Raw genomic sequence first — 23552 nt, forward strand, 5'->3', positions numbered from 1 at the left:
GAGGAAGAACTACTGAAGGCAACACTTTTGTCAAGACAAATGTCAGTTTATGCTTTTAGATGAAAAGCTTTTTGTATGTTCTTGACTTTTTGCTTGTTTGGGAGAGTACTTGGCTACAAAATTATCACTGTTTTTGAGTCTGTGGTATATTTAAGGTATGTTTAAATGGCATCAGGAGATCCAATCACAAGTCAGCCAGACACATCAGTACTTGCTGCATCTAACATGTTTAAGGTAGGGGAAATGATGACCCACAGTGCCTGATGTGGGCACCTGAGGTTCCCAGCAGCTTTATTCCAGTGTGCTGGAGGCTGAAGCTCCACAACTTACTTGGTGTTATTCTCATTCATTGCTTCCTTCCTGGTGGTGATGTGCCTGCCTGTGCTGCAGTCATACATCTTATTTCAGTGTGAAAAACTTGGGTTGTCCCCAAAGTTTTTAAGAATGGCAGTATGACATCATCTCTCTGTTATTATAGGGTGTTATTAATGTGTGGCTGGGGACTGTGGTTTGACCTGCCCCCCATCCCATTACATAGTCCCACTTGGCATCCAGACTCTCATGGCAGTGTACAAGTCTTGACATCCATACTCTGCTGGAGAGCTCTGAGCAGAGCAAGTGGTGCATCAGTCCTCTTGACATCACAGTAGTGTCAATAATAATATTCTGAGCTTTTCCTGGTAAAGAACTGAGAGCTGTTAAAGAACCTTGCATAAAGTATGTTGCCGCGTCCAGATCTGGAGCAAATTCAAAGCATTTAACTGCAGGATCACATGTAAACCTCCTGTTCACTTGCTTTGTTGTTAGTGTATATGTGGTTTGGGTGGCAGGAAGGCTTACTGTGGGATATCCTTGTTTTGGTTGTTTGTTGGTTTTTTTTTTCTTTTTTAACTTTGCAGGTAACCTGAGCTGAGAGTGGGTTTCATTGAGAGAGGTATTAAATAACCAGTAAAGATAAAAATGAGAGTTTATTCTTGAAAATTACTAGTAGGCTTCTGCAGTCGTTGGCCCTAATAAATTTAAGACAGCTTCTAGCTTATCACCTTTCAGCAACAGCCAGGCAGTGGGTTTCTTCATCTTTTCCTTTCATTGTTTCTAGTTGCACAAGTTTATCTTCTCCTGTATTACAGTCTTCCTTTCCTTCCCTTCCCTTCCCTTCCCCCTCTCCCCCATATCGAACTTCTTCAGCATTTGTTAGCCTTTTGTTGGGAAATGCTTCATGGTGGACGGTGTTGTCTGCCAGCTTAGGTGTGTCTGGGGCTAGAGCTGTGACAGCTGTGTGGATTTGTGATAGCTGTCAAACCCTTTGCAGCTGGCAAAATGGAGCTAAAGCACTAAGCTTGCTTCTGCCAAAGTGGGGAAATCCAGCTTTCCCCTTCTTGTCCCAGCAAGGTGGTGCTCACCTGCTGCCTCTTGGGCCAGATTCGTGTCACTGGCCCATTGGAAAGTCAGCAGAGGAAAGGAGGCAGGTTTCTGCTGGGTTGGTGAGTTTAGGCAGGTCCCGGGCTGGTGGGTGGGAGGCTGTGCCAGGGCAGCCTGCCAGGAGGGCTGGAGTGGGTGGCACTGCCTGCCGTGGGGGTCTGGGAGGTGGACGGGTAACGCCTTGGCAGTACCCATTTTGCTACTGGGCGGCCCCTGGGTCCTCTCAGTCTTGTTCATGTGTTTTGCCTTTTAGTGATGGTGAATAAAAGACACTTTGATAAGAAATTGTGAGGAAAGGACTCTTAAAACTTTTTTGTTTAACTAGTGAGATTTTGTGTGAATGTAAAAGATTCTCCTTTCGCTTGCATCTAGTCGTTTTTCAAGCAACTTTCGATGTTTAAGCATCCTGACTTATGAAATAAATAGTGTTTAGTCTCTCCCCAGTAGGATGAGAATAGTTACTGTTTTTACTTTGATTTATAAACTACTCCTGAGCAGTTTGGGGTCACGTGAAAGCATAGGTATGAACTGTTGGTGGTCACCTCCTGGTAGTTCCGCACATCTGCTGGCAACAAGTAACCTGTGAAGTCAGTGTTACTTCTGCACCAAGTAAAGTGTTTGTTTTTACACTGTATCTTATTGCTTTGCAAGTGCATTGTTATTTTTTTTTAAATCCCCAAGCAGGTAAGTGACCAAACCCTGCAGCTGCTTTGCCTCAGTTTCCCGTGAGGTTTACATAACTGGAACTGTTGGGAAAAGTGCTGTTGTAAGATATCGTGGTTCTAGCTCTTTAGAGCTCACTGCCATAGATCCAATATACAAAAAGACCCTGCTTCAGAGTGTCTTTGAAGTTCTGGTATGGTTCCTCATCCCCTCTTTACTTTTAAAACCAGATCCGGAAGGACCTGTGAAGCTTTCGGGCTGCGTAGCCCAGCTCAGAAGGAACCATGCACATGTTCTCCTTTTCCAGTTCTTTGGCTGGGCCACCATCTGGAAGGAGAAGTGTTTCTGAGATAATTTTTACTTGATGTTGATCAATGAAGCAAAGCAGAGAAGTTAGTTGGCAGCTTTAAAGTGAGTTTGCAAGTGGAAGAAAGATTTGGGCTTCTCCGGTCTCGTTACTCACAAGCTTTTCAGTTGTGGTGCCTGAGATTTCATGGCTCTGGTTCTGTGCATTGCCAGATCACCAATCATGATCTCTGTCAGATGTGGCCCATGGTAATGTTTCTGTTAAATTGCACCTGATGTGCTCTGGTTAATCTGGGGACTTTATGCTTTTATGCAAGATGCGGGAGAACAGATGATGCTTGATCAAGCATAAGTTAGTGTGGCGTGAAGAGATGATCCCTGATTTAGCACAGAGCTTGTCGTTATAGAGTTAAGTTGTTAACATCTGAGCAAATTTGAGCCAGCCAAGTGAGACAGTTTCTGTGGATGTTTCTTTTGGTAGGGTGTTGATTCAAGCATAGATGTGTTACTGTCCTCTCCTTCCTTCCTTTGCTGGGCTCACGCAGCTCGGCCTGGCTGTGCAGCACAGGTCAGGGAATTGCTTTGGTTGGAGACAGTTGTTTGACCCGTGTGAATTCCCAGTGAGGTTTACCACGTGCATGTGTGCCTCCTGCCATCCAGGGAGAGGCTGTCACAAGTTGAGGGGGTTGTATGAAGGGCAGGGGATGAATCAGCTTCACTGGCACTCTCATTTGAAGAAACAATTGCAAAAACTATGGCAGGAGTTTATACTTTGTCCATGTTTTACATTGTGAAGCCATGATGTTTCTGATCTGGCACTGAAATCCCTACCTCTGGACTTTATATTGTCATACTATGACCAGAGCAGTTAATTCACATTGACTAAGTGAAGTTGAACATTGCTCTTAAACAAACAAGCAAACCCAAAGAAAAAAACACAACATTTTTTCGTTTGTTTGTTTCTTGAGGGTGATACCAAACTTGGTGTCCAGGTACTTCAGAGGTTCTTGTTTTGCAGCTCTTGAGATACTTGCAGGGAATATGAATCTGATTTCTTGTCATCTTCTGTGTTGCCTGAATATCTTTTGGAAAATAATGTTTTTCTTATCTGTCCTTAGCACTGAGAATTACAACAGAACAGGCTGTTCTCTTGGCTGCTACAGAAGATGATTGTTAGGGTGTAGCTTGAGGATACTCCTCTTCCGTCTCCCCCCCACCAAATACTCCCCCATGATTTGAGGAGCTCTCTTCTGACTAGTTTCTCCATCTGCTCAAGTGTTTCTCTGACTCTTCTGTGAATTAGACCATTCTGCTCTCTTTGGGGGACGTTTTTCTCTTTTTCAACCCAAACTATTTCCATGAGCTGGTTCATGGTATTGCCCCACGAAGAGTGGTAGTGGATGCAGCTGAAATTACATAGGCTCACAACTTTGCTACTGCAGCTAGTGTTTGTATGGCTACATCTTTGGAAACTGAAGTGGCAGAGGAGACAATGCAGACACTATGCTTTGTACCCAGAGGCCTTAGAATCATGCTTAGATATCTCATGAAGAGCACAGATTAAAAAAGTGGTTCTCCAGGAATGTTTAGCATATGCTTGTCCTGCTGGTAGCTGGATGAGGTTGACTTAGTGAACCTGAAGGGTCAGTGCCACATGCAAATGTGCCTACATTACAGCTGGGATATTGGGAATGGATTAATTGAAACTGGTTTTCTTGAACTGCCATATAATTGATTTCTAGCAGCAGAATTGCTTCTTTATCCTCGGGGTAGAGCTTTGGAAGCTTAACTTTATTTCCAGGATTCTCACGGTCTCTTTTCAAATCTTGTTTGTACAGTCTCCTACCTTACCTTTAAGCTGGTATCCCTAGTAGCAGTTACTTCATGATGGCACAGCTCTTATCTAAGAGCGACCTATGAAGTGCAGCTGACACCTATAACCACTCTGGCAAAAGGACCAGCAGACTTTTGTCTTTGATTTTTACCTCAGATCATCTGTGAGTGAAAACAGCCAGTGGTGCTGTGAGGAACAGAAAGGACAGTGACAATCTAAAAGTTGTATTCTTTCTTCCATTACGTGATTCTTCGCCGCCTTCTGTTTCCACTCCTTTGGAACTTACACTTTTACTGGGAAAGGTACCATATGCACCATTTGTGCCTCATGCAGTGCTGAGATCTTCAGTCTTTAGACTGTTGCTGTGAGGCAGAATACTTGCCTTCTTCCATGGCAGAGGGGGAACATTTGGGAGCACACTTGGCCATCATGAACTGGTTCAAAAGTTAATTGAGCCCAGGACCTACCTTGAGCAGCACTGACAATGCAGGTGTTGGAAGGTGCATAAGAAAGCAATCACTTTTGATAATTCTTCCAAACACTGTGGAATCTCTAGTGATTTGCTTTAAAACCTAGTCTACTAATTGTTTCTGAAATGGGAACCATTTCATATCTCTAACTTATCTATCTTACCTTTCTCACTTTCTCTTGTAGTTTTAGTATCTATGTCTTTAAGATAGGGAACAGTGATCAGAACTTAATTATCTTTGAGACTTCTGTCCCTCTGTGAAATGTCTGAACAAAGGGTTCAGGAGTTAATAGAGAAGAACTAATGCATGGATAATGGAGTTGCATAAACCTTGTTTCACTAAAAATCAGGCAAAAAATGATATGAGATGGCTGGACAGGAATTTTTCCTCCCCCTGCCTTGACACGATAGAAAACAAAGAACAGAAGACCTCTGGGAAGTTCCAAATACCTTAACGTTTCAGAGTTTAAATTGGATCAAGCAACCAGCAGTTTAACCAAGCAAGTTGCATGTCATTAACTTTGATTTGTTTTGGTTTTTTACTTCAAAAAGATAGGGAATATTTCTTAGCTTGAGCAGATTTCTGCATGGTAGATACTTCAGTTTTTGTTTGTAGCCATTACAGGTCCTTCAGAGGTTTAGTGTTTTAGTGGGGATTTTTTGTTGTTTGGGCAGTTGGGTTTTTTTTTTCTCGTTTTGTTGTAGTAACTCTTGCTGTAAGAGGAGAGCTTGCAGAGATAAACACTTGTATCAACTTTTTTTTATAGATCTGTGCATAGTCTGTACTCCTGCTATGTGGACTTTGCCATGAATCCCTTCTCCTTTGGGTGATGGTTTGGGTAATATTGCACCTGGATTTTTGGAGGCAAGTCAGAAAAAGTGATACATAGGTTTCATCTCAAAACAGCCAAGTAACATTGGCTGTCCCTCTCTAGTTCTGCACATTTGGAAGAAAATGTAACATGAACATATTGTTTACCATGTTAGTGTGTAGATAATCCTTACTCAAGAAAGAAGAGCAAAGCTGTCTTGATTTAACTGGGATACTTCAACTTATCCTTGCTAAATTTACTGATGTTTTGCTGTTGATTGAACGGAGTGGAGATTTCTGCAGGAGATGGTGCTTGCTTTTGCCATGTCCTTCACTAATTGGTCATAAGTATTTCAGATGTTTGTGTGCTTGGCATTTCCACACCTTTTTTAAGGAGTTGAGTGTTGCCCATAGCCTGTGCTGCCTCAACCTCAGCTTGCTGCACCCTGTGCATGCAGTAATCACAAATACTGCTGTCCTGTAAATACCAATTGAGCTTGTACTGACAGTATGTCTTCAATACCTTTGTGGATCCATGAAAGACATTTGCTTGTAAATATCTGTTTTGTGTATACTGCTAGATCTATTGGACCTCATAATTCTTTTAGCAACGGAAACAGCTGTTTCGGTGTTGTCTTTCTGGTAATGAAAATATTGTGCTGTTCTGTTGAAACCCTGTCTGCTCTGTAACTAAACATTTCATCGTGTTTTCAACAGCCAGAAGGCAGTGGGACCTGGGCTCTGCCAGGTGAGATTGCAGGACTGTTGGCTAAAAGAATTGTTGCCTCTGCAGCCTTCTCTTTCATGGGAATGTGGACCAGGAGGGATTGTATTACCCAAAATATAACATCACTGATGGTTTAGGGGCCAAGCTGGCGAATAATTTAAAAACTGGCTCTTAATGAAAAAAACTGGCTCAAAGTTGAATTGGAAACCTAGACTATGAGGAGGCATATATTCCCATAAGAGAAGTCATAAAATAAGCAGGTCATCATAAGTTTATGCACTCTCTTGATGCTCATCTTTAATTCAGGGCAGCAGCTCTGTGGGTTGGGCAGGGGAAATACACAGCTGTGAAGTTACTACTTTATCACGTGTCTGGAAATGCACCTGTTACCCAGCAGTGGTAGTGAGTGTGGGAATGGAAAGGCTTCAGCCTCCCTTAAGTCCTGAGAACGTTTGTAGGCTGGTAAAGTATACAGTGTGTAAGACTTTCTGGGGGAAAGGTAGGGAGTATTCAGGCAGGTCAGTCCTCAGAAAGCACTTGTAGCTTGAAAGGCAAATGTACATCGGGAAGGATAAAAATACTTTTGGGCATTTTTGCAACTTGATCACCTAAAAGCCTGTAAGGTTATTAGGTAGCTCAGACATGTCTAATCTTATAAATATATGACCTCTAGACAGTGTGTGTTCTTTATTTTGCTGTACCGCTTCCTGATTTTTCTTTCCATGTACTGATGTAGACATAATCAAAAGCTGACATGAAGAAGGTAGAGGGGGAAGTTATTTTGCAATAATGTCTTAAAAGTATACGAGAGCAAAAAGAAATTCTGTTATGTTCATTGCTAATTGAGAACAATTATTTTACTGCCTTTATGAAAAATTTCCATCTTTCGTGGTCTGTAGGCTGCCATTCTAGTTTTAGCTGCTAGACTGCTGCAAATGTTCTTGTGTTCTTGCAGTTCAGTCAGTACCTGTGTAATACAGCATTGCTTTCTAGCAAGTTGTGCACATTCAGGAAAAACATTACAGGATATAAAGGCTTTTTTTGGGTAGATTTATGTACGTGGGTACTTCTGCTCTGTAACGGCACAGGCAAGAGGAAGAACTACATCTTGAGTTTGAGTCAGAAGGTGACATGTGTGATGGTCTTTACTGTCTTGTGGTATTTCCATACTCCTCAGTCATTGTTTTAGCCTTATCACAGATAACTGTAATGTGCATGAGCGATGCTGTTAATTATGATCGTGATGTGGATACGTGGCTGATTAATTTGGAGATTGAATTAATGTGTTGTGAAGGTACGGGATTGAAACTCCAGCCTCTCTTTGGGCAGTTGAGTGGTTGTGCTTTTTATGGTGGTTGCTGTGTATAGGCATATGTCATCCTTGTGGGATGCAGAGCAGTTAGACTAGTCCTTTTCTGCAATTGTGTAAGTAGGAAAGGAAATAAATCAGCAAGGATAGACAGTATGTTGAGCTCGAAGGGTCGGACTTGTTTTGCTTGTTATCAGGCTCTACTTTTCTGTCCCTAGACCTTATTTTTTGTTTTAGTGAACTCTTCCTTCCTGTTCTTAGTAGGAGCTGAGATGCCTATCTCCCTGTTGCCTAGAGATTTGCTAATTTTGTCTCCTTCCCCATCCCCTCTTTCAGTCCAGGGCACAGAGACCCTGGCAGTTGTGCATATACAGCGTGTCTCGCATTGACAACTGGATTGTTGGGAGCCTGTGGAAGGTTTCTGTTATCTTGTGTATGTTTGTGTACATGCACCTGGGAGTAGTGTTAGTTGGGAAGATAGTATGGGAAGGGTGCACTTTCGTGGCGTGGGAGGAAGCTGGAGATGAAGGGAAGTGCTGCTCAAGGAGAAAGGTGGTGTTTTGGAGTGTGGGGACCAGTGCTGTGCCTCCTTTAAACCTCCTGTGCAGGAAACCAGCCTTTGTGGGTTTTGTTGCTCTTGGAGCAATTTTAGAGGACTGTTCTCACCAGCACAAGCATCAGTTTGGAGAGTGGTTTGTTGAACTTAAAATTTCCTTGTTGTAAATGTGGAAGAGTAATTCAAACAATTTTCTATGCAGGATAGCATTTTAATTTTAGTTCAAATATATAAAGTCTCTGTGAAAAATGCAAATCAGCCCCCTCTGATCTGCTCACGTTCTGAGTCATGTGATTTGCAGTGTGCTCTGCATTACTTGCTGAGAGGAAGAAACCCTTTTCCAGGTAATTTGAGTAATGGGAAATAGGTCTCCATTAGTTGCATAGCTACTGGTGAAATGCTTAACATATTTGTGGGATTAGTCTAAAACATGGATGAGATGTACTGGGCTGTGGATTTGTGTCATGATGAAGTCATCAAGCACTGGCCTGAGCACGCACCTCTACAGTGTCATGTGTCAGCTCCTGAAGCATCCCATGGGACAGCTTGGGCTCTGCCTTTCTGCCAGCAGTGTGCAGTTGGCTGGTTCCTGTGAGGTTGGTTTGCTGTTGGTCACACGGTGTGGGTTTGGGGATGTTCCTGCTGCTGACTGAGACAATGTTTAGGGGTTTTATTATTCAAAACTGTTGGATACCACTGTGAGCTATTCTTTGGTAAACCATTCATCTGTGATAAGCTTTTTTTAAATCCGTGCCAGATTTTACAATCAATAAACTGTAGTTACGTGAAAAATTGAGTTAATGTTCACTTGAGGTATACAATGTGTCTCTGAAAATATACACACATACATGCACACAAAAAAAGCTGATTGAAAATTATATGAACTATGAACATTTGTAACAGCCACCTGAAAATCCTGGAATTCAAGACAAGGTTATATTTTCAAGACATAGATTGACATTTCCTTTAGTTTTAATTTTTAATTTTCAGGCATAGTGTTAAGAAAAGTAAGATTTTTCCATCTACCTCAGCCAAAATATGTGAAGTGAGGAGTAGCTGGTTGTCTTAGGAGTTATTGGAGGGGTGGAAGGAAAGAACTTATTCTTTCTTCACATGTTGGAGCCTTCTGGTGAGAGGTGGACATTGAGCTTGGAAGCACCTCAAAGCTTTTAACACCTTCCACTGCAGTGCCCTTGTAGGGCATGGGTAGTTCTGCTGTGGAAGAAATTTCTCTTTACTCTGCTGATCAGTAAATTGCTTAATGCCCATCATTGTTATTTCAGTCAGCAGTTGTTATTGCTGAAGCTGCCAAATATCTGTTTGGTTTTGGGACTTTTGGTAGAGTTGGTCATAGTGATATTGAGCCTGTTGTTTCCTGTTTGACAAGGCTCTGCACAGAGCCAGGGTTTGGGAATGGAAATTTAGCGTATATTTACTTGGGCGTTTTAACCATTTCTGTGAACTTTGTTTTCTACAAACCAGAGGTCCAAACTGTATTCCTCATGCGAGATCATTCTCCAGTTTAAAGCCTGTAGGGATGTGACATTCAAGAGGAACCACCAACTCCTACAATTGGGAGGAAAGTTTTGGAGTCACTCAGATGCATGTTAACGTGTGTGAAGATAGCTGATGATCAGTCTGAGAGGTCTGGAGGAGAGAGTGCACAAAAACTGAAAAAATTGGCTGTGCTATTTCAATGCTTTCTTAGCCCTGGTTACACTCTCTGGTTGGGTAACCCAAGATTTGTGCTGAGTACTGGCATTGCAACTTGTCACTTTTCAACCAAGACCACGTTGAGACTTCGCTGTCAAGGTGTCTTTGTAACTCATGGCATACAGCACGTTTTTTGCAAAGACAAAAGCTTGAAGAACAGATTTGTTAAAATTTGATGCTCTTGGGATTGTAATCCCTGGGATTCCTGACTAGGGACCTCTCTCCTAAGGCAGCCCAGCCCTGTTAAAGGGACACGAGGGCACTTGAGTTGTTTGCAGGTAGTGCAAGCTGCAGCTTCCTCTGGGTCATTGGCCCGGCAGTCACTGCTGTGCTCTTGTGTCTCACGTAGCAGGTAGCTTGGTCTGTAAATCCAGGAAGACCTGTGGATAACAGGAGCTCTAAGCAGTAGTCTAAAAAAATCGGTGTCTGTAGCTTGAGTAGTGTTGCACAGGGAATTGGAAAAGCTGCACCAGGAGAGTTAAGGAACCCCCTTTCATCTTCAGGGTGGCCAGGGAGACACCAAAACATTCACCCATCACGTCTTAACAGCAGCAAAGGCCCTTGGGAGGATGTCTTCCTTCCTCTGGGCCGGGGAGGAGGGAACAGTATCTCTGCTCCCTACAGCCCTTTTAACAAGGATTTCAGGGAGATTGATGCTAACAGCTTGGTAGTTGTCCCTATTTACAGAGGGCAAACACTGCTCAACACTCATTCATCCTGGAGCATCATGCTAATGTAGGCTATGCAGAAGATACCTGAGGCGTGCCCAGAGGCTATGGGTGTTTTGCTCCAAACTCAAATGAGCTGGGAGATCTGGAGGGAAATCGTCTTAGGTAGTCTTGGAAGGAATTCTTGTTAGATCTGTATGCAAGGTCAGCACCTTGTCGGCGGGGAGGTGGATTCAGCCCTCTCTTTGCCTCAGTTCAGGCTTAGGGTTTGGCTTCTGCAGTGTTGGGAGAGAGAGGCCAAGTCCATTTTGGACTCTAGAGTATCTGTTTTCTTACCTGTAAAAAGCAGTGTTAAAGCTTTTGGAGCTCAGTAATACCCCTAGTAATTTATATGGCACTCCTGGATGTTTCTGTGATTTTTTTTTAAAGGTGCTGTCTTGGGTGAAGAACTCGTTTTCTTCGTGTAACTTTAGATGTTTATCCTGCTTGAAAATATACAGGTATTACTGAACAGTTTGGATAGTTATATGTGGAGTTTGGTTGAGGCATTCTAGGGTCATATAGGTGTAAAAGACCAGGAAGTAGAGAAAAAGATGAGAGAGAGACAGAGTGAAGCTATTTGTATTCTAAGTAAATGACAGTAAGTGTAAACTGGGCTGGAAGGGGAGAGAAGGATCACATATTGCTGCTGAGAAGTTTGGCTGGATTTTGTTAAGAAGAGGAAGCAAGTAAAAAAACAACAGGGTGGCCAAAGTGGAAATAATCTGATCAGAGAGAGAAGGGAGATCATATGCTTTGCTTTCCAGGCTGACAGAGGTTTTGGTTTGATTTTTAGCAGTTCATATTTTAAAGAGTCTCTTTCTTTCTTTTTGTCAGATTATGTCTACTTCGAAAATTCTTCAAGTAACCCTTATTTGATACGAAGAATAGAAGAGCTCAATAAGGTAAACATTTTTTTCCATCAAGTCTTTGAAGTTAATTGAATTTATGATCTGTTTGATTTGATTAAAATCAAAACAATTCTTTAGCAGTTCACTGGTAATTAGAAGCTTAAAAATACTTTTGTTCTCTGATAATTTTCTGGAATGCTTTAAGACCTTTTGTTCTCCTTTGGTATGAAAGGACTGAATGTCAATGGCAGGTCATTCTCAAGGTGATTATGCCCACCTTTAGGGCAGGAGATTTCTGAGGTTCTTCAGTTCCATGCCAGGATCGTGGAAGATAAAGATAATATAACAGTTTGCCTAGAGGATAGAGAGCTTTAGTTTGATCTTTCTTGGGGGAGACTCTTGCTCAACAGAAAGATTTGTAACTATTATCTGCTTCCTCAGACTTTATCTTTGCTGGTTGTCCTTTGGGCCTGTGCATTATTTCATCTGCCAAATTCCCTTTCAATGGATCCAAAAGGGTGATGGTTTGTATGTGGGAAGGCAGCTGAAGTTCTCAGTGCTGAACTTTGACCTAGCTGAGGAGGTAAGACTGTTCTGAAGCCACTGGCTGTGTCCTAAACATGCCACTTCGTTGGGTTCAATACCAGCGTTGTTGCAGCCCATACAGAAGGTTTGGATTTGAATTTTCATTAGCTGACTAAAATTAAGTATTTTTCTTCAGCAACCAGTGATGGAAAAGCATGTAGTTCTAAAAGAGTTACTTGGAATACAAAATGTATCAATTTGATGACAAATAAAGAATCTGAAGGTAAGGACATCCTTGTAAACCCTTCTTTCTTTTTTTTTTAGTGGAGGTCTTTTACAGAAATATCTTCTCTCTTCCCTTAAAGAAATGCGAGTGAGTTCTTAAAATTTTCCCAGTGGATCCTTAGCCGTGAGGTATCACCAGCTGTGCTCCACTTGTCACAGGGTGCAGATTTGTCAGTCACTTCCTAGAAAGCATTGTTTTCTTTTCCCCTCTTATTTTTCCTCTTCATTCTTCCCCATACCTTTAAAGATATGAACTTTCAGCCTGGATCTCCCATCTTGGTGCAACTCTTGCTTGAGCTGTAATTTCTCTGACCTACTCTTTGAAATGGGTCTTTCAGGTTCAAATTAATCCTATATCTTGTCCTGCCTTTTTTCACTGAGTGCAAATGAAACCTGGATAATTAAATAAATCAGATAAATTTACATTGTAGCTGTCTGTGTTTTAAGAAGATGGCTCCTGCATTTGTATTTTAGTTCCTCAAAATTTGAAAGTTCTGACATATTTAACAGAAAATGGTAGAAAGTGTGCATGCTCTGTTATTCTGCAAGGGAAATACTTGTGCATTTATGTGTTGTCTGCTTGTTTTTTCTCTGTGGTAGGAAAACTGGTCTTATAACAGTTGAAACTTTTCCTTCATTCACATCTTAGAAACAAGCATGTACATGAATTTGTGTTTCCTTGTGGACACTACCCTTTTTGGACACTTCCCAGCATGGAATCTGTGTTTTAGTCTTCTAGTTTCTGAAACTGTGTGCCTTCATTATGATTCTCCAAGACTCTTGAGCAGTAGGATACAATTCTTAAGCTACATTTTCATTATTTGATTTATTTTAGAGATACTAATTTGTCTGGTGCTGTTACAAACCAGGAGGTTTATTTCCCCTAGAGCTTGTAAAAACCCAGTTTCACAGTTTACCAAGTACCATCTTACAAGTAATTGATCACCTGTGTAATATTAAGAGTTTAAAGAAAACAATCTTTCAAAAATTCAGACCTTTTTTGTGTGTTGTCACCAGTGTAGAGTTTATTGCCTGATCCAGCTTCCTTGGTTCTCCTTCTGGAATGATTTTTTTGTTGTTGTTGTATGTTTGTCATTGTTTAGCTTAGCAGTGCTGTCAGATAAAGAAAACCTTACTTGATTTCTTTTGTGAAAATAATAATGGCCTGGTTCTTTCTTGCTTTCCTGCTGCCCTGCAGAGTTTGGAGGACAGTCTAGATCTGAATTCTGTTGTTATATTTCACACTTTTTTATTAGGATTTTAAAGATGCATTTGAATTTCGCTTAATGTAGGTATCGCCTCAATAATAGCAAAGTGGCTTTTTAATATGTTGTAATTGCAGGTAAGTGTGGGGTTTTTTTTCTTACCCCTTGAAACATCTGTAACCTAAAAATGGTGATCCCACAGAAACAATTAGGAGGGAAGGGCCAAACTACCTGGAATTTCCCTACCCTGGAACGGATCGTGCTGGAGTTTGTGTGTTAGTTAACACGTACAGGTGGAAGTGCTAAAAGTAGATGCTGTGTAGCTCCTGTGCAAAATTCCAAATTATTTCTGCAGTTCCTAGTCAGTGTGAACAGTTCTGCTCTTGATTAGTGGTCAATTTTTTTCTTTTTTTTTTTCCCCCCTGTTTCAGACTGCCAATGGAAACGTGGAAGCAAAGGTGGTGTGTTTCTACAGAAGGAGAGACATATCAAGTACACTTATTGTATTGGCAGACAAACATGCAAGTAAGCTTGTTTGTGTTCAGATTAAATTGCTTCTATGCAAAATTGTCAAACTTGGGTATGACTTTGATATTCGAATTCAAGTATCAATCTTACTATTCATAAATGTCTTTTTTCAGCGATTTGCATTACTTGTTTGTCTGACTTCTCTTTCTACTTGCCCCCCTTATGTTATTTTTTGTTTTTCCTTTCCCCTTTCCTTACACCTTTTAAAACCTCATTTGTGTATAGTTTGATTGGGGGGGACAACACAAAAGTTTTCAGTTAGAGCTGAGTAAAAGCATCATCCTACTTGCCCTAGAGAATGAATTTTTTAATTTTTGGAATAAGAAGGGAGTATTCTCCCTGTCTCATATTACTTCTCATGAATTACTTGGTTTGGTTTGTAGATTAAAAAAAACCCCTCAAACATTCTTTATAAGTAAATCAAATAGACTGATCAGAGGAAACCGACTTGAAACATGGCCAGCTTGAAACCTGACTAACAGGATTTCTCTTTAAATTTCAATATTAATATTTTTTGTAGTGACATAGCTTTTGTCTGAACTTGTTCAGTAAATACACTTAAAAAGCAGAGAATTTTAGGATCTCCTATCACTGTTTTGAATATTTCAAGCCCTTTTGTTCAGAAAAGAAGTGTCTATGCTGAGAGGAGACTTGAAATTTAGAACTTTTTTTTTGAGTATTATGTTCTGATTTTTAATAAAAGCATGAAAATATCATAAAATTCAGAGGGTTATTCATGCTACCTTACCTTACATCAACCTCCCTTGTGTGTATACATTGTGTAACTAATTTCTTGTTTGTTTGGTTGGTTGGTTTTTTATTTTTTTTTTCTTATTTTACAGAATGTTGTGTTATGTAGGCATGTAGTCCTCTCCCAGGATGATCAGAGGCATGTGGGACACCTAGCTGAGTAGATAATAATTAGAAGAATAATAAATTCTTATGTCTAAACAAGAATTTAATGCTACAATTCTTTTTCAATTATAGAAATAGTTTTAAAACAGAGCAACATATTTACATGACGTTTGGCACTTTATGTGAGGTGCTTCCAGCCTGCTTGACTCCATTCCAATTGCCAGGGAGAATTAGATTTAGGTTTATTACACCTTCCTCTGCCAGTTCAACGTCCCTCTTGCCCCATCCTTGCAAGGTGATGGATACTAATATAACACTTTCCAAAACAGACATATTGAAAGGGAGAAAAAGACTGAGCGGGTGGAGTTACAAAACTGTTTTTTCCTGTAAGTAGAGGAGTGTGTGAGATGTAGCTGTTCAGATTGCTTAAAATTTAGCAAAAAGCATGGACAGCCATATGAATCCTTGTAATTCAGGGCACATGCATAAATGAAAGAGAAGCAATCAGATATGGGCATGTGAGAATTATGATTTAGCTGGCAAGCATTATTGTCTTTTAATGTGCTGCTTGGTGTATATATGAATAGAGTGATGTATATGTAATACAAATCTTACACAGTTTTACTGCATGGGGATTGATTAAATCAGATATTCAGTTTTAACAATGAATATAGTATCTTGCTGTGTTCTCACTGCTGTAATGCCATTGGGGAAAACATGCAGCAAAACTAGTCCCTTCTAATAAATTTGAGTATTTTCTGTTGTAGATTGGAATCTGTCCAAATAATTCCTCCATTGCTGCCATACCTTGAAGAAAAGGTCATGAGGCATTGAGATGGGGTTTGGCTGCCTGGCAGAATTGTGGTGGCAGGCAAAGGTTTTTTGATATCTCTTCAATACAGTAGTGCTTATTTTGTCTGAGAAACCTGAAGCTTAATAGGAGCTTCGCCATAAACAACATGACTATTGATTCCTTCATCTGTGTCTCACTTCACTAGATTTAGTAAAGGAAGCAGGTAGGAAGGATTCACAGAAACGCATGTCTGAGACTGGCAATGAAACATGTTTGAACCCATATAAATGCTCTTTGAATCTGCAAAGGCTGATTTCTCTTTGTGATTAGAAACTTAAACGGTTTTTTTTTTTTAATGCAAACAAATAATTCATTGTTCCTGTTCATATGTGTTTGAAAGATGGGAAAATTCTTCTATAGCACAATCCTATTAATGGAGCCACCAGAGACAACTGAGGCTGCCTCTTAGGGTAAATTTCATTAGTAACTAACATTTTCTCCAGTATGTTTCTTTCTGGTGCAGAATAAAATTGCTACTCAATGACTTCCATTTATTTAGATAGATGTGCTGTTCTGTGGCTTCCGTTCTTCCTAAGGAGGGAGAAGAGAGTAAAATGAAGGTTTTGGACAGCCATTAGTTCTTTACTCTGAAAAAAAAATCTACATCTTGCATGATATAATGAAATTAAATTTTGTGGATGTTAAGATTCTAGTACAGATACTCCACACTGTCACTGACTTTGAATTCATTTCCATAAAGTCTCCTGTTGCCTCATTTTGATGCATTTGCAGTAGATGTACGTATCTGCATCGCTGATCTTTTAACTGCCTTTGTTCAGCTGATTAATGGAGCTTTCTGACTGCAGACATTTCTGGATTCACACAGTCTTCTGTTTAAGATGCCTTTATTTCAGACCTACTGTTGAGATCAGTGCAGTGAGAGAGCCAAGTAATGAGAAGATACGGCCAGAACGTGAATGGAAAAATTATATATATATATATATATATATATAACTCTTCCAATAAAGGAAGGAAAAAGGTGTGATTGTGAAATGAATGTTTTGAAGTTTAAAACAAAAAAAGCCACTTTAGCTTGTATGATCCATCAGTTATCTAAAACAGACAAGTCTGAAATGTTGTCTTTTCTCATAAGTCTTTACACAGAGAAATGGATTGGAAGCACCTTATTCTGTAGTTGGTGGCTGTAAATTAACACCTGATGTATGCAACCTGATTCTTGGATTTGATCTGTGATCTTACTATTTTTATCATATGATATAAAGCTTATCTGGGCTGTCCTATAAATCTTTCAGCCTCATAATGTCTTCCATACATTGTTAGCACTTTTTGTTCATAAGCCTTTTTAATCACCTCGCAAATTATTCTAGGGAATTTCTCCACCTGTTTCTGAAATGAACCTGCTTCACCAGTAGGAAACTGTTTAATGTTCTTGCTCAGAGACTTCATAGTGGTTTAAGAGAGATACTGTATGCAAAGAAGATTGCAGGCAGGTCTTGATGGAAGAGAAATGGGAAAGATACTTTACTCCTCAAGCTGCTGTTGGGTGCTGTCACTACATACTTTCTCTATATGTCTTATATTCAGCAGCAGGAATACAGCTTCCTATCCTCTCTTCTAATGATCCGCCCCCATCCATGTCTGGGATACTTGTGGGTTGCCTTAGGACACAGTTTTCACTTCATAAAAATGTTTATCCCGATTTGCAAAGCAATGAGTGACCAGTTGGAGAACTGAGTAGTTAGTGCTGGCTGGTTTGGCAGATTTATAGTTAGTTTTCAGCAGCTGATGTTTGGCTGCCAGGCACACATAGCAGAATGGTTTGGCAAGTGCCAAAGCTTCTGAAAATAAATGTCTTGTAGCGGTTAAATGTCATTGCTCATTCAGTCCATGAATTGCATGATACCTGCATGCCTAGAGAGGTAAGGAGTCTATTGAGAATTTTTTTTTACATTTTAGATAACACCAATCTAAATAAAGTTTGACCATAGCTTCACAAATAAGCTGTTTTTATTTTATTTCTTCCATTTTATTCCCCCTTTCCATTTTTTCCCAACACCACACTTGCAGATTTAAGAGGAGTCAAATTCACAGATCCACTAATGACACTTTGGCTCTGTTGTTACTGGGAGGAGGAAGCTGTGGTTTTTCTCTTTGGGAGCAGTGCAGGGAGGGAAGATACAATAAGTGTCCAAAATAGTGTCTGTTTTGCAGCCATGGCCACTATTACAGGTAGCAAAGATGATGACAAGGAATTTGTGGCCGGAATCCTAGTGGGATGTCTTGATGATGTGGCAAACTCCTTCTGAAGTGTCAAGGTGTAAGGATTTTTAGTTGTTTAAACTTTCATCATACTTTCTATAGCTACAAATCAATATCTGTTTTTTGGTAGAGAGAAAATAAATAAGGCTAAGGCTTCATACAGACCATTTGAAACTGAACCTGGAAGAAGGAAACTGGTTTTGTATTATTCATTTATTCAAGTGCAGCATTTCTTTAATGTCTTTCTAAGGTCCTTAGATGAACAGTTAGAGCAGCAAGAGTTACAACTTCCTTTGCTGCTGAAGGAGCTGTAATGCAGGTCACCAGCGCTGGCTTTACTGTGTTTCCCAATGTTTTGGCTCCAGTTTTTTCCTTTACATTATTTTGTTAGTGATAACCTTGTTAACTAATTCTTCTGTCACTACAGACTGTCTCCCTAGTTGGACAACCTAGTGTGCTCTCTAAACCTAATTTCTGTATCTTGTTTGCCTTTGTGCATTTCTGAATTCTGTCATGTAGCTACTTGTAAAACACCCAGAATGCAGAGAAAGGGCTGATGCTGATGTTGTTGAGAACCCAATCTGATCTATGGCAAATTGCTATTCTTTCTAGTGTCTAGCAAATATTGATGTTTAATTTCACATCTCACACACCCAGTCATTTTAAATTACAATTACTGCCTCTTGGGTTTCTCCTGCCAACTCAAAGTTTACTCTTCCTAATTATTTTCCCCATATATGTTAGCTTTCACATGAGTCTTGCTGTTTGTGCTCAGTCTGTCTGTCTCTTGTTCCCAATATAAGTCATCTTCAAGCTTTGTTAATGTGCTATTAATGATTCTGTCATCAAATATCAAATAATACTTAATCTAATATGCTCCTTGCAGCATTCCACTGGCTGTTTCTGCATAGCTGATATATCACTGTTTGTATTATGGTTAAATGTTTAGTTTCAAATCTGCACAAGCACATCTATCAGAGAGATTAATTTTGAAGTAAGGCTTTAGGAGAGCATTGAAGTCCCAATATACTGTACCTCCTGTATTCCCATAATTCCCATAGCACTTACTCCACAGTACTGTCAAAATGCAGGCAAGTCTTTCTGAAAAGATTTTTTGGATATTTTATAAATATATATATATTTTTTTTTTAAGACTATGGTTCTTACTTCTCACAGGCCACCATTCTTGAGGATGGAGTCTGCTTCACTTAGAGTGTGAGTGGGTGAGCTGTAGGAAGGTGAAATGCAGATGTGTCAGACAGACTTGACCTGGAGCTGTGGCTGGGACAGACCCTGTTGTGGTTTATACTCTGATTTAATAAGCCTTTGCTGTCTGTGCAGAGGTGGTGATATGGTGTCAGTGGGGTGTGAGGTGGTATTGGTTAGTTTTTGTCAAGGTGCTTTTGCATGACTTCAGTGAGGTAGAGGTTCCTGTCCTGGATCCAGTCCTGTGTTCTCTCCTCCCTCAGTTCAGAATGCATTTGCCAGTTTCATTCTTTTCAGTGCTAAATCATGCCAGTGGAAAAGGAGAGAAGATGCTTGTGTAGATTTATTTGTTTGTTTGTTATTTCTTGGAATACTCTTACCTCTGTCTGTCTGACAGTTTTGCCTCTGCGTGTGTGGGGAGTTGTTTGTTACCTGTAGAAACTCCTGTCTGTTTTTAAGAAAAAATGTATTGTGCTTTTTGATTTTTAAAAGGTTATGCATAGCAGAGCTGGAGTAAGAACAACATGTGTGCTTCCCCCCACCTGTATGTTATTACAAAAGCTAGACACATAAATAAAACACTAGTTGAAAGGCAAACCTGCCTGAAGGGGTGCAGTTCCTGGGATTAGCTTGGTTGTGCTGGTGCTTTTGTTTTGTTTGTGGATTTGACTGGCACACAGCAGTTGACACACTTTCTGGAAAAATGTAATTTTTAAAAGCTCTAGGCTATCAAATATACTGAAGATATTAAGTATTTTAGGTTGCTCCTTACAGTGTTTTCCCTGCATTACACAGGGCACTGCTGTCATTCTCCGAAGCTGTTTTAAGTATAAGCATGAACTACCTTTTCATTTGTGCATCCTTCGGTTTTCAGGAAAGCAAGCTTGGAACTTGCTGACTTGTTTGTGGATTGCTGCTGGTGTATTTATAGTGCAGGATAGCAGGCACAATATTAATTTTCAACTAAAACAGAATCCACTTCAGTAAATAAATTGCAGACCCATGAAACTGTGCAACAAATGTAAATTTGGTGTTCCAGTTCCCAGGAAAATATTAAAACCTAAAGTGCCTGCTGCTGTATGCTTAACAGCTTGTGTGCTGTAACAGCTATTGTATGTTGCAGTCTGGTTTAATTATGCTACTATTTTTTTCCTTCCTTGCTGGAGCAGCCTACCTGAGGGACAAATAAACCACAAGTCTATTTTCAGGACAGTAAAACAGTGATAAATTGTGGGGAACCTGTAGGGTACATAATTTTCTGTCACCCCCTTTGGCATAATGTTGGCCTATTTAAAACTAAATGCAATTTTAGTGTTTTATAAAATCGAGAGCTCTCATTTCTGCTTGCTTTATTTTTTTGGATAACTATAAGGATTATAGTTAACTAATCTTAAGGGTATGTAAATCATAACTGTACCTGTGTGTGTTTCTGACTAGCAATGTTTCTTGGCAACAACTGTTGAATTAAGCTGCAGGCAAAAGTCTGCTCTTTGAGAGTAATGCTGCTGTAAAATTAGAGTTTTACAATTCATGTATGAGGCTTTACAGCTCATTCTGCTACAGTCTGGGAAGCCTTTCCCATGATTTTGCAAAATCCAGTAACTGCCTTAATTTCTTAGAGAAGGAAAAGTCTGATATCTTCTTTCTCAGTTCATTATGGAGGACCTCTGCAGCTTTTTTTAATGAGTATTTTGCCTTTTACAGCTTTATTTTGCATAACTGGCAGGATACTTGCTAATGAACACAAAACATACAATTTATTTCTTACAAGACAGGTGCCTGGCGATGTTTAGGATCAGTTTTGTATCGGTGTGGATGTGATTTCATGTATTTACTTGGGCATACATTTAAGAACTAGTTGGATGGAAATTGGATGCCTTGAAGCCAGACATGGTGGATCCTGACTGTTGAAATGCTGGAGTGTTGCAGTTGAATGTGTGTGGTGGTGTGGTAGGGTAGAGTGGCAAGACTGGCCTTAGGCACTTGGTTACATTCCAGTTAATCTTGTGGCTGTGATCTATTGGCTGTGGTTGGAGTGAGGAGAATGAAATATATTCATTAAATAAACTACCCTTTTCAATGGGCATTTCCTGCAGATGCTGTTGAGGTCAGGATGGGACAGTGTGATATCCTGAAAGAAGAGTAGGGTTTAAGAGAACTGATGCCTGGAAAAGAGGAAAGAGTTCACTTTTATTGCCTCACTCAAAGTGTGTCAGCTTCTGCCTGATGAATCTGATGGTGCATTGGTGGTCTCCAAAAGCAGCTCTCTCCCCTCAGAAATTCTCTGTTGGTAGCAGATTTGTGACTTTCAGCTTGGTGAGCCAGTGTGACTGTGTGAACCTGAGGTGATTTGATCCCAGTGGTGAATGAATAAATACATTCTACACAGGTATCATTTCAATTATGTAATTGTTCAGTTGGCTGAAATGTGAGAATTCAGATGAAGGTAGATTTAATCTGGTTGTTTATTATTTAGCAAAGGTTTTAGAGCAGCTCATCCCAATTGGCTCAGAATCAATTCTTGCCCTGTTCTTGATGATCAATTTTGTCTCTTTATCACTAGGAGAAATGGAAGAAGAGATGGAAAATCCAGAAATGGTTGATTTACCAGAGAAACAGAAGCATCAGCTACGACATCGTGAGTTGTTTCTCTCACGACAGCTGGAATCTCTGCCAGCCACACACATTAGGTAATGACTGTTTTCTTCCATCTTATTCAAAAATCAAATAGCATTGTTATTACTCAAGCATTCTTCGGTGTAAGATCAAGTTCTGTGTATAACTTCAGTAATACCATCTTGTGAATCACATGAGCATTTACAATGTTTTTTCATAAGATGTTTCTCTTTTTTTAGAGGCAAATGCAGCGTTACTCTGTTAAATGAGACAGAATCCCTTAAATCATATCTGGAACGGGAGGTAGGAGCCATTTTGTGTATTGTAAAGCTTGAACAGTTTATTCTGTCACAATTTAGGATTGGTACCTTTTTACAGGTTTTCTAGAAAGAGGACAATTCTTTCATTTCTACATGTACTGTGCATTGACAGTGGGAAGCTCTAGGTCCCGTACAGTTTGCATTCTGCTATAAAATTTTGTAGGTCCAGGGGCCAGACCTGGTGTTTACACCCCTGTGACAATAAGCTGCCTCTCCTTCTGTAAAGAGAGCCCAACTTGCTCCTTACTGTGCCAGACTGAGGGTTCAAACCCGGAGGCTGATGCCCCAGCCAAGACAAGGTGGGAGATACAGTAACTGTAGAAGGGGGAGCAATACAGCAAGCTGTGTTTCTATATATTTGCTTTATCCTGAAATCATACAGATTTATGTTAATATGCTTTAAGCTTGATCTTGCCTCAGATTTGAGGGGCTTAGTTCCCTGTTCTTTGAGTTCGCTGTTTAAAATACTTATCTGTAGTCCTTCATATGCCACCACAGACACTCAAATCCTTGAAAAACTGCTTGTCAGGTGATATCTGAGTCCTGCAGAAATTTACTCAATCTCTTTAAAGGTACCTCAAACCAACCACTTGAAACTGATTTGTCTTGCACAGTTAATCATCATTCAGAGTATAAACATTGGGGTTTACTTTTTCTAGGTATTTTGTTATATTAAAAATTGCTATTGTATTTTTTAAAAAATATATACCTTTAATTGTGGCCAGACCTCTGGCTGCTGGCTGTGTCAGACAGTCTTGGAATTTGACAATCTGGGGGCTTTACTCTGGGAGATTAGCAAAGAATTTCAGTGTATTATTATTTGAATACATCTGCAAGCAAATAATTTGCATTTGAAAACTTTAAAAGGTTATACAAGAAAGGAAATCTTACAATTAAAAACAGTAGGGTGATGGTCATTCCTGGCTTTTAAGACAAGGAGAAAACAGGTCATTTTTTGCAAGGAGCATACTGTAGTTTCTCTCATAGCTGGGCTTTCTTTTTAAATGCTTTTTTAGCTTTCTTTAGTATTTATTTAAGCATAAGATTAATTTTAATCTGATACTTTAGTTTAAGAGAATTTTAAACAAAGCATAGGGATTAAATAGTCGAGTTTTCTCTTTGGAATGTGAAACCAAAAAAATCTTGGGTCTGCTGAAGGCTGCCAAATGGCAGCGCATCAAACAAGGGACGTTGTATTCAGCAGTGCTTGTAACCAGTTAGCAGCCTGGGATATGCCAGTTGGAAAGCAAAAGTTAATCAAACTGAAATTGGTTTAGATTTTCTAGTACCCAACTTTTAAGCCGTGTTTGCTCTCGATTGCTCCCCACGTGATTTTATCATCGCTGATGTTCCAGGTGGGTATGCTGAGACAGAAGGGAGCTGCCTTCCTCTAATCGTGCAACTGCTCCGTTGCAGATGTAGGCACAAAAAGAGTTTTTTTTTTTTTTTTTTCATCCTTTTGAACTCTCAAAATGCAAGATGAGTGACGTGGGTTATTTTTAAAACTGAGCAGGCACTTGGAAATTTCACAGAACGAGAGAGTTCCCTGAATGTGTCCTGTCACTTAGCAT

General features: G+C 39.9%; 1 protein-coding gene across 5 annotated transcripts in view; it reads left to right on the top strand.

Moving 5' to 3' along the window:
• MTA1 (metastasis associated 1) overlaps positions 1-23552 on the top strand; it is a 77265-nt gene that overhangs the window by 3808 nt on the left and 49905 nt on the right. For 2 of the 5 annotated variants that reach the window (XM_027713286.2, XM_027713289.2), the window contains exons 2-5: positions 11355-11422; positions 13815-13908; positions 21609-21735; positions 21901-21964. In XM_027713286.2, the coding sequence (XP_027569087.1) occupies positions 11355-11422; positions 13815-13908; positions 21609-21735; positions 21901-21964 (353 nt within the window). Of the gene's footprint in view, positions 1-7151; positions 8442-11354; positions 11423-13814; positions 13909-21608; positions 21736-21900; positions 21965-23552 lie in introns of those variants that run through there. The other 3 variants (XM_039389780.1, XM_039389779.1, XM_039389778.1) reach the window with 3 other exon arrangements.

The sequence above is a fragment of the Pipra filicauda genome, unplaced genomic scaffold, assembly GCF_003945595.2.
Source record: "Pipra filicauda isolate LSUMZ 115617 unplaced genomic scaffold, ASM394559v2 scaffold76_size2844353_pilon, whole genome shotgun sequence".
Lineage (NCBI taxonomy): Eukaryota > Metazoa > Chordata > Aves > Passeriformes > Pipridae > Pipra > Pipra filicauda.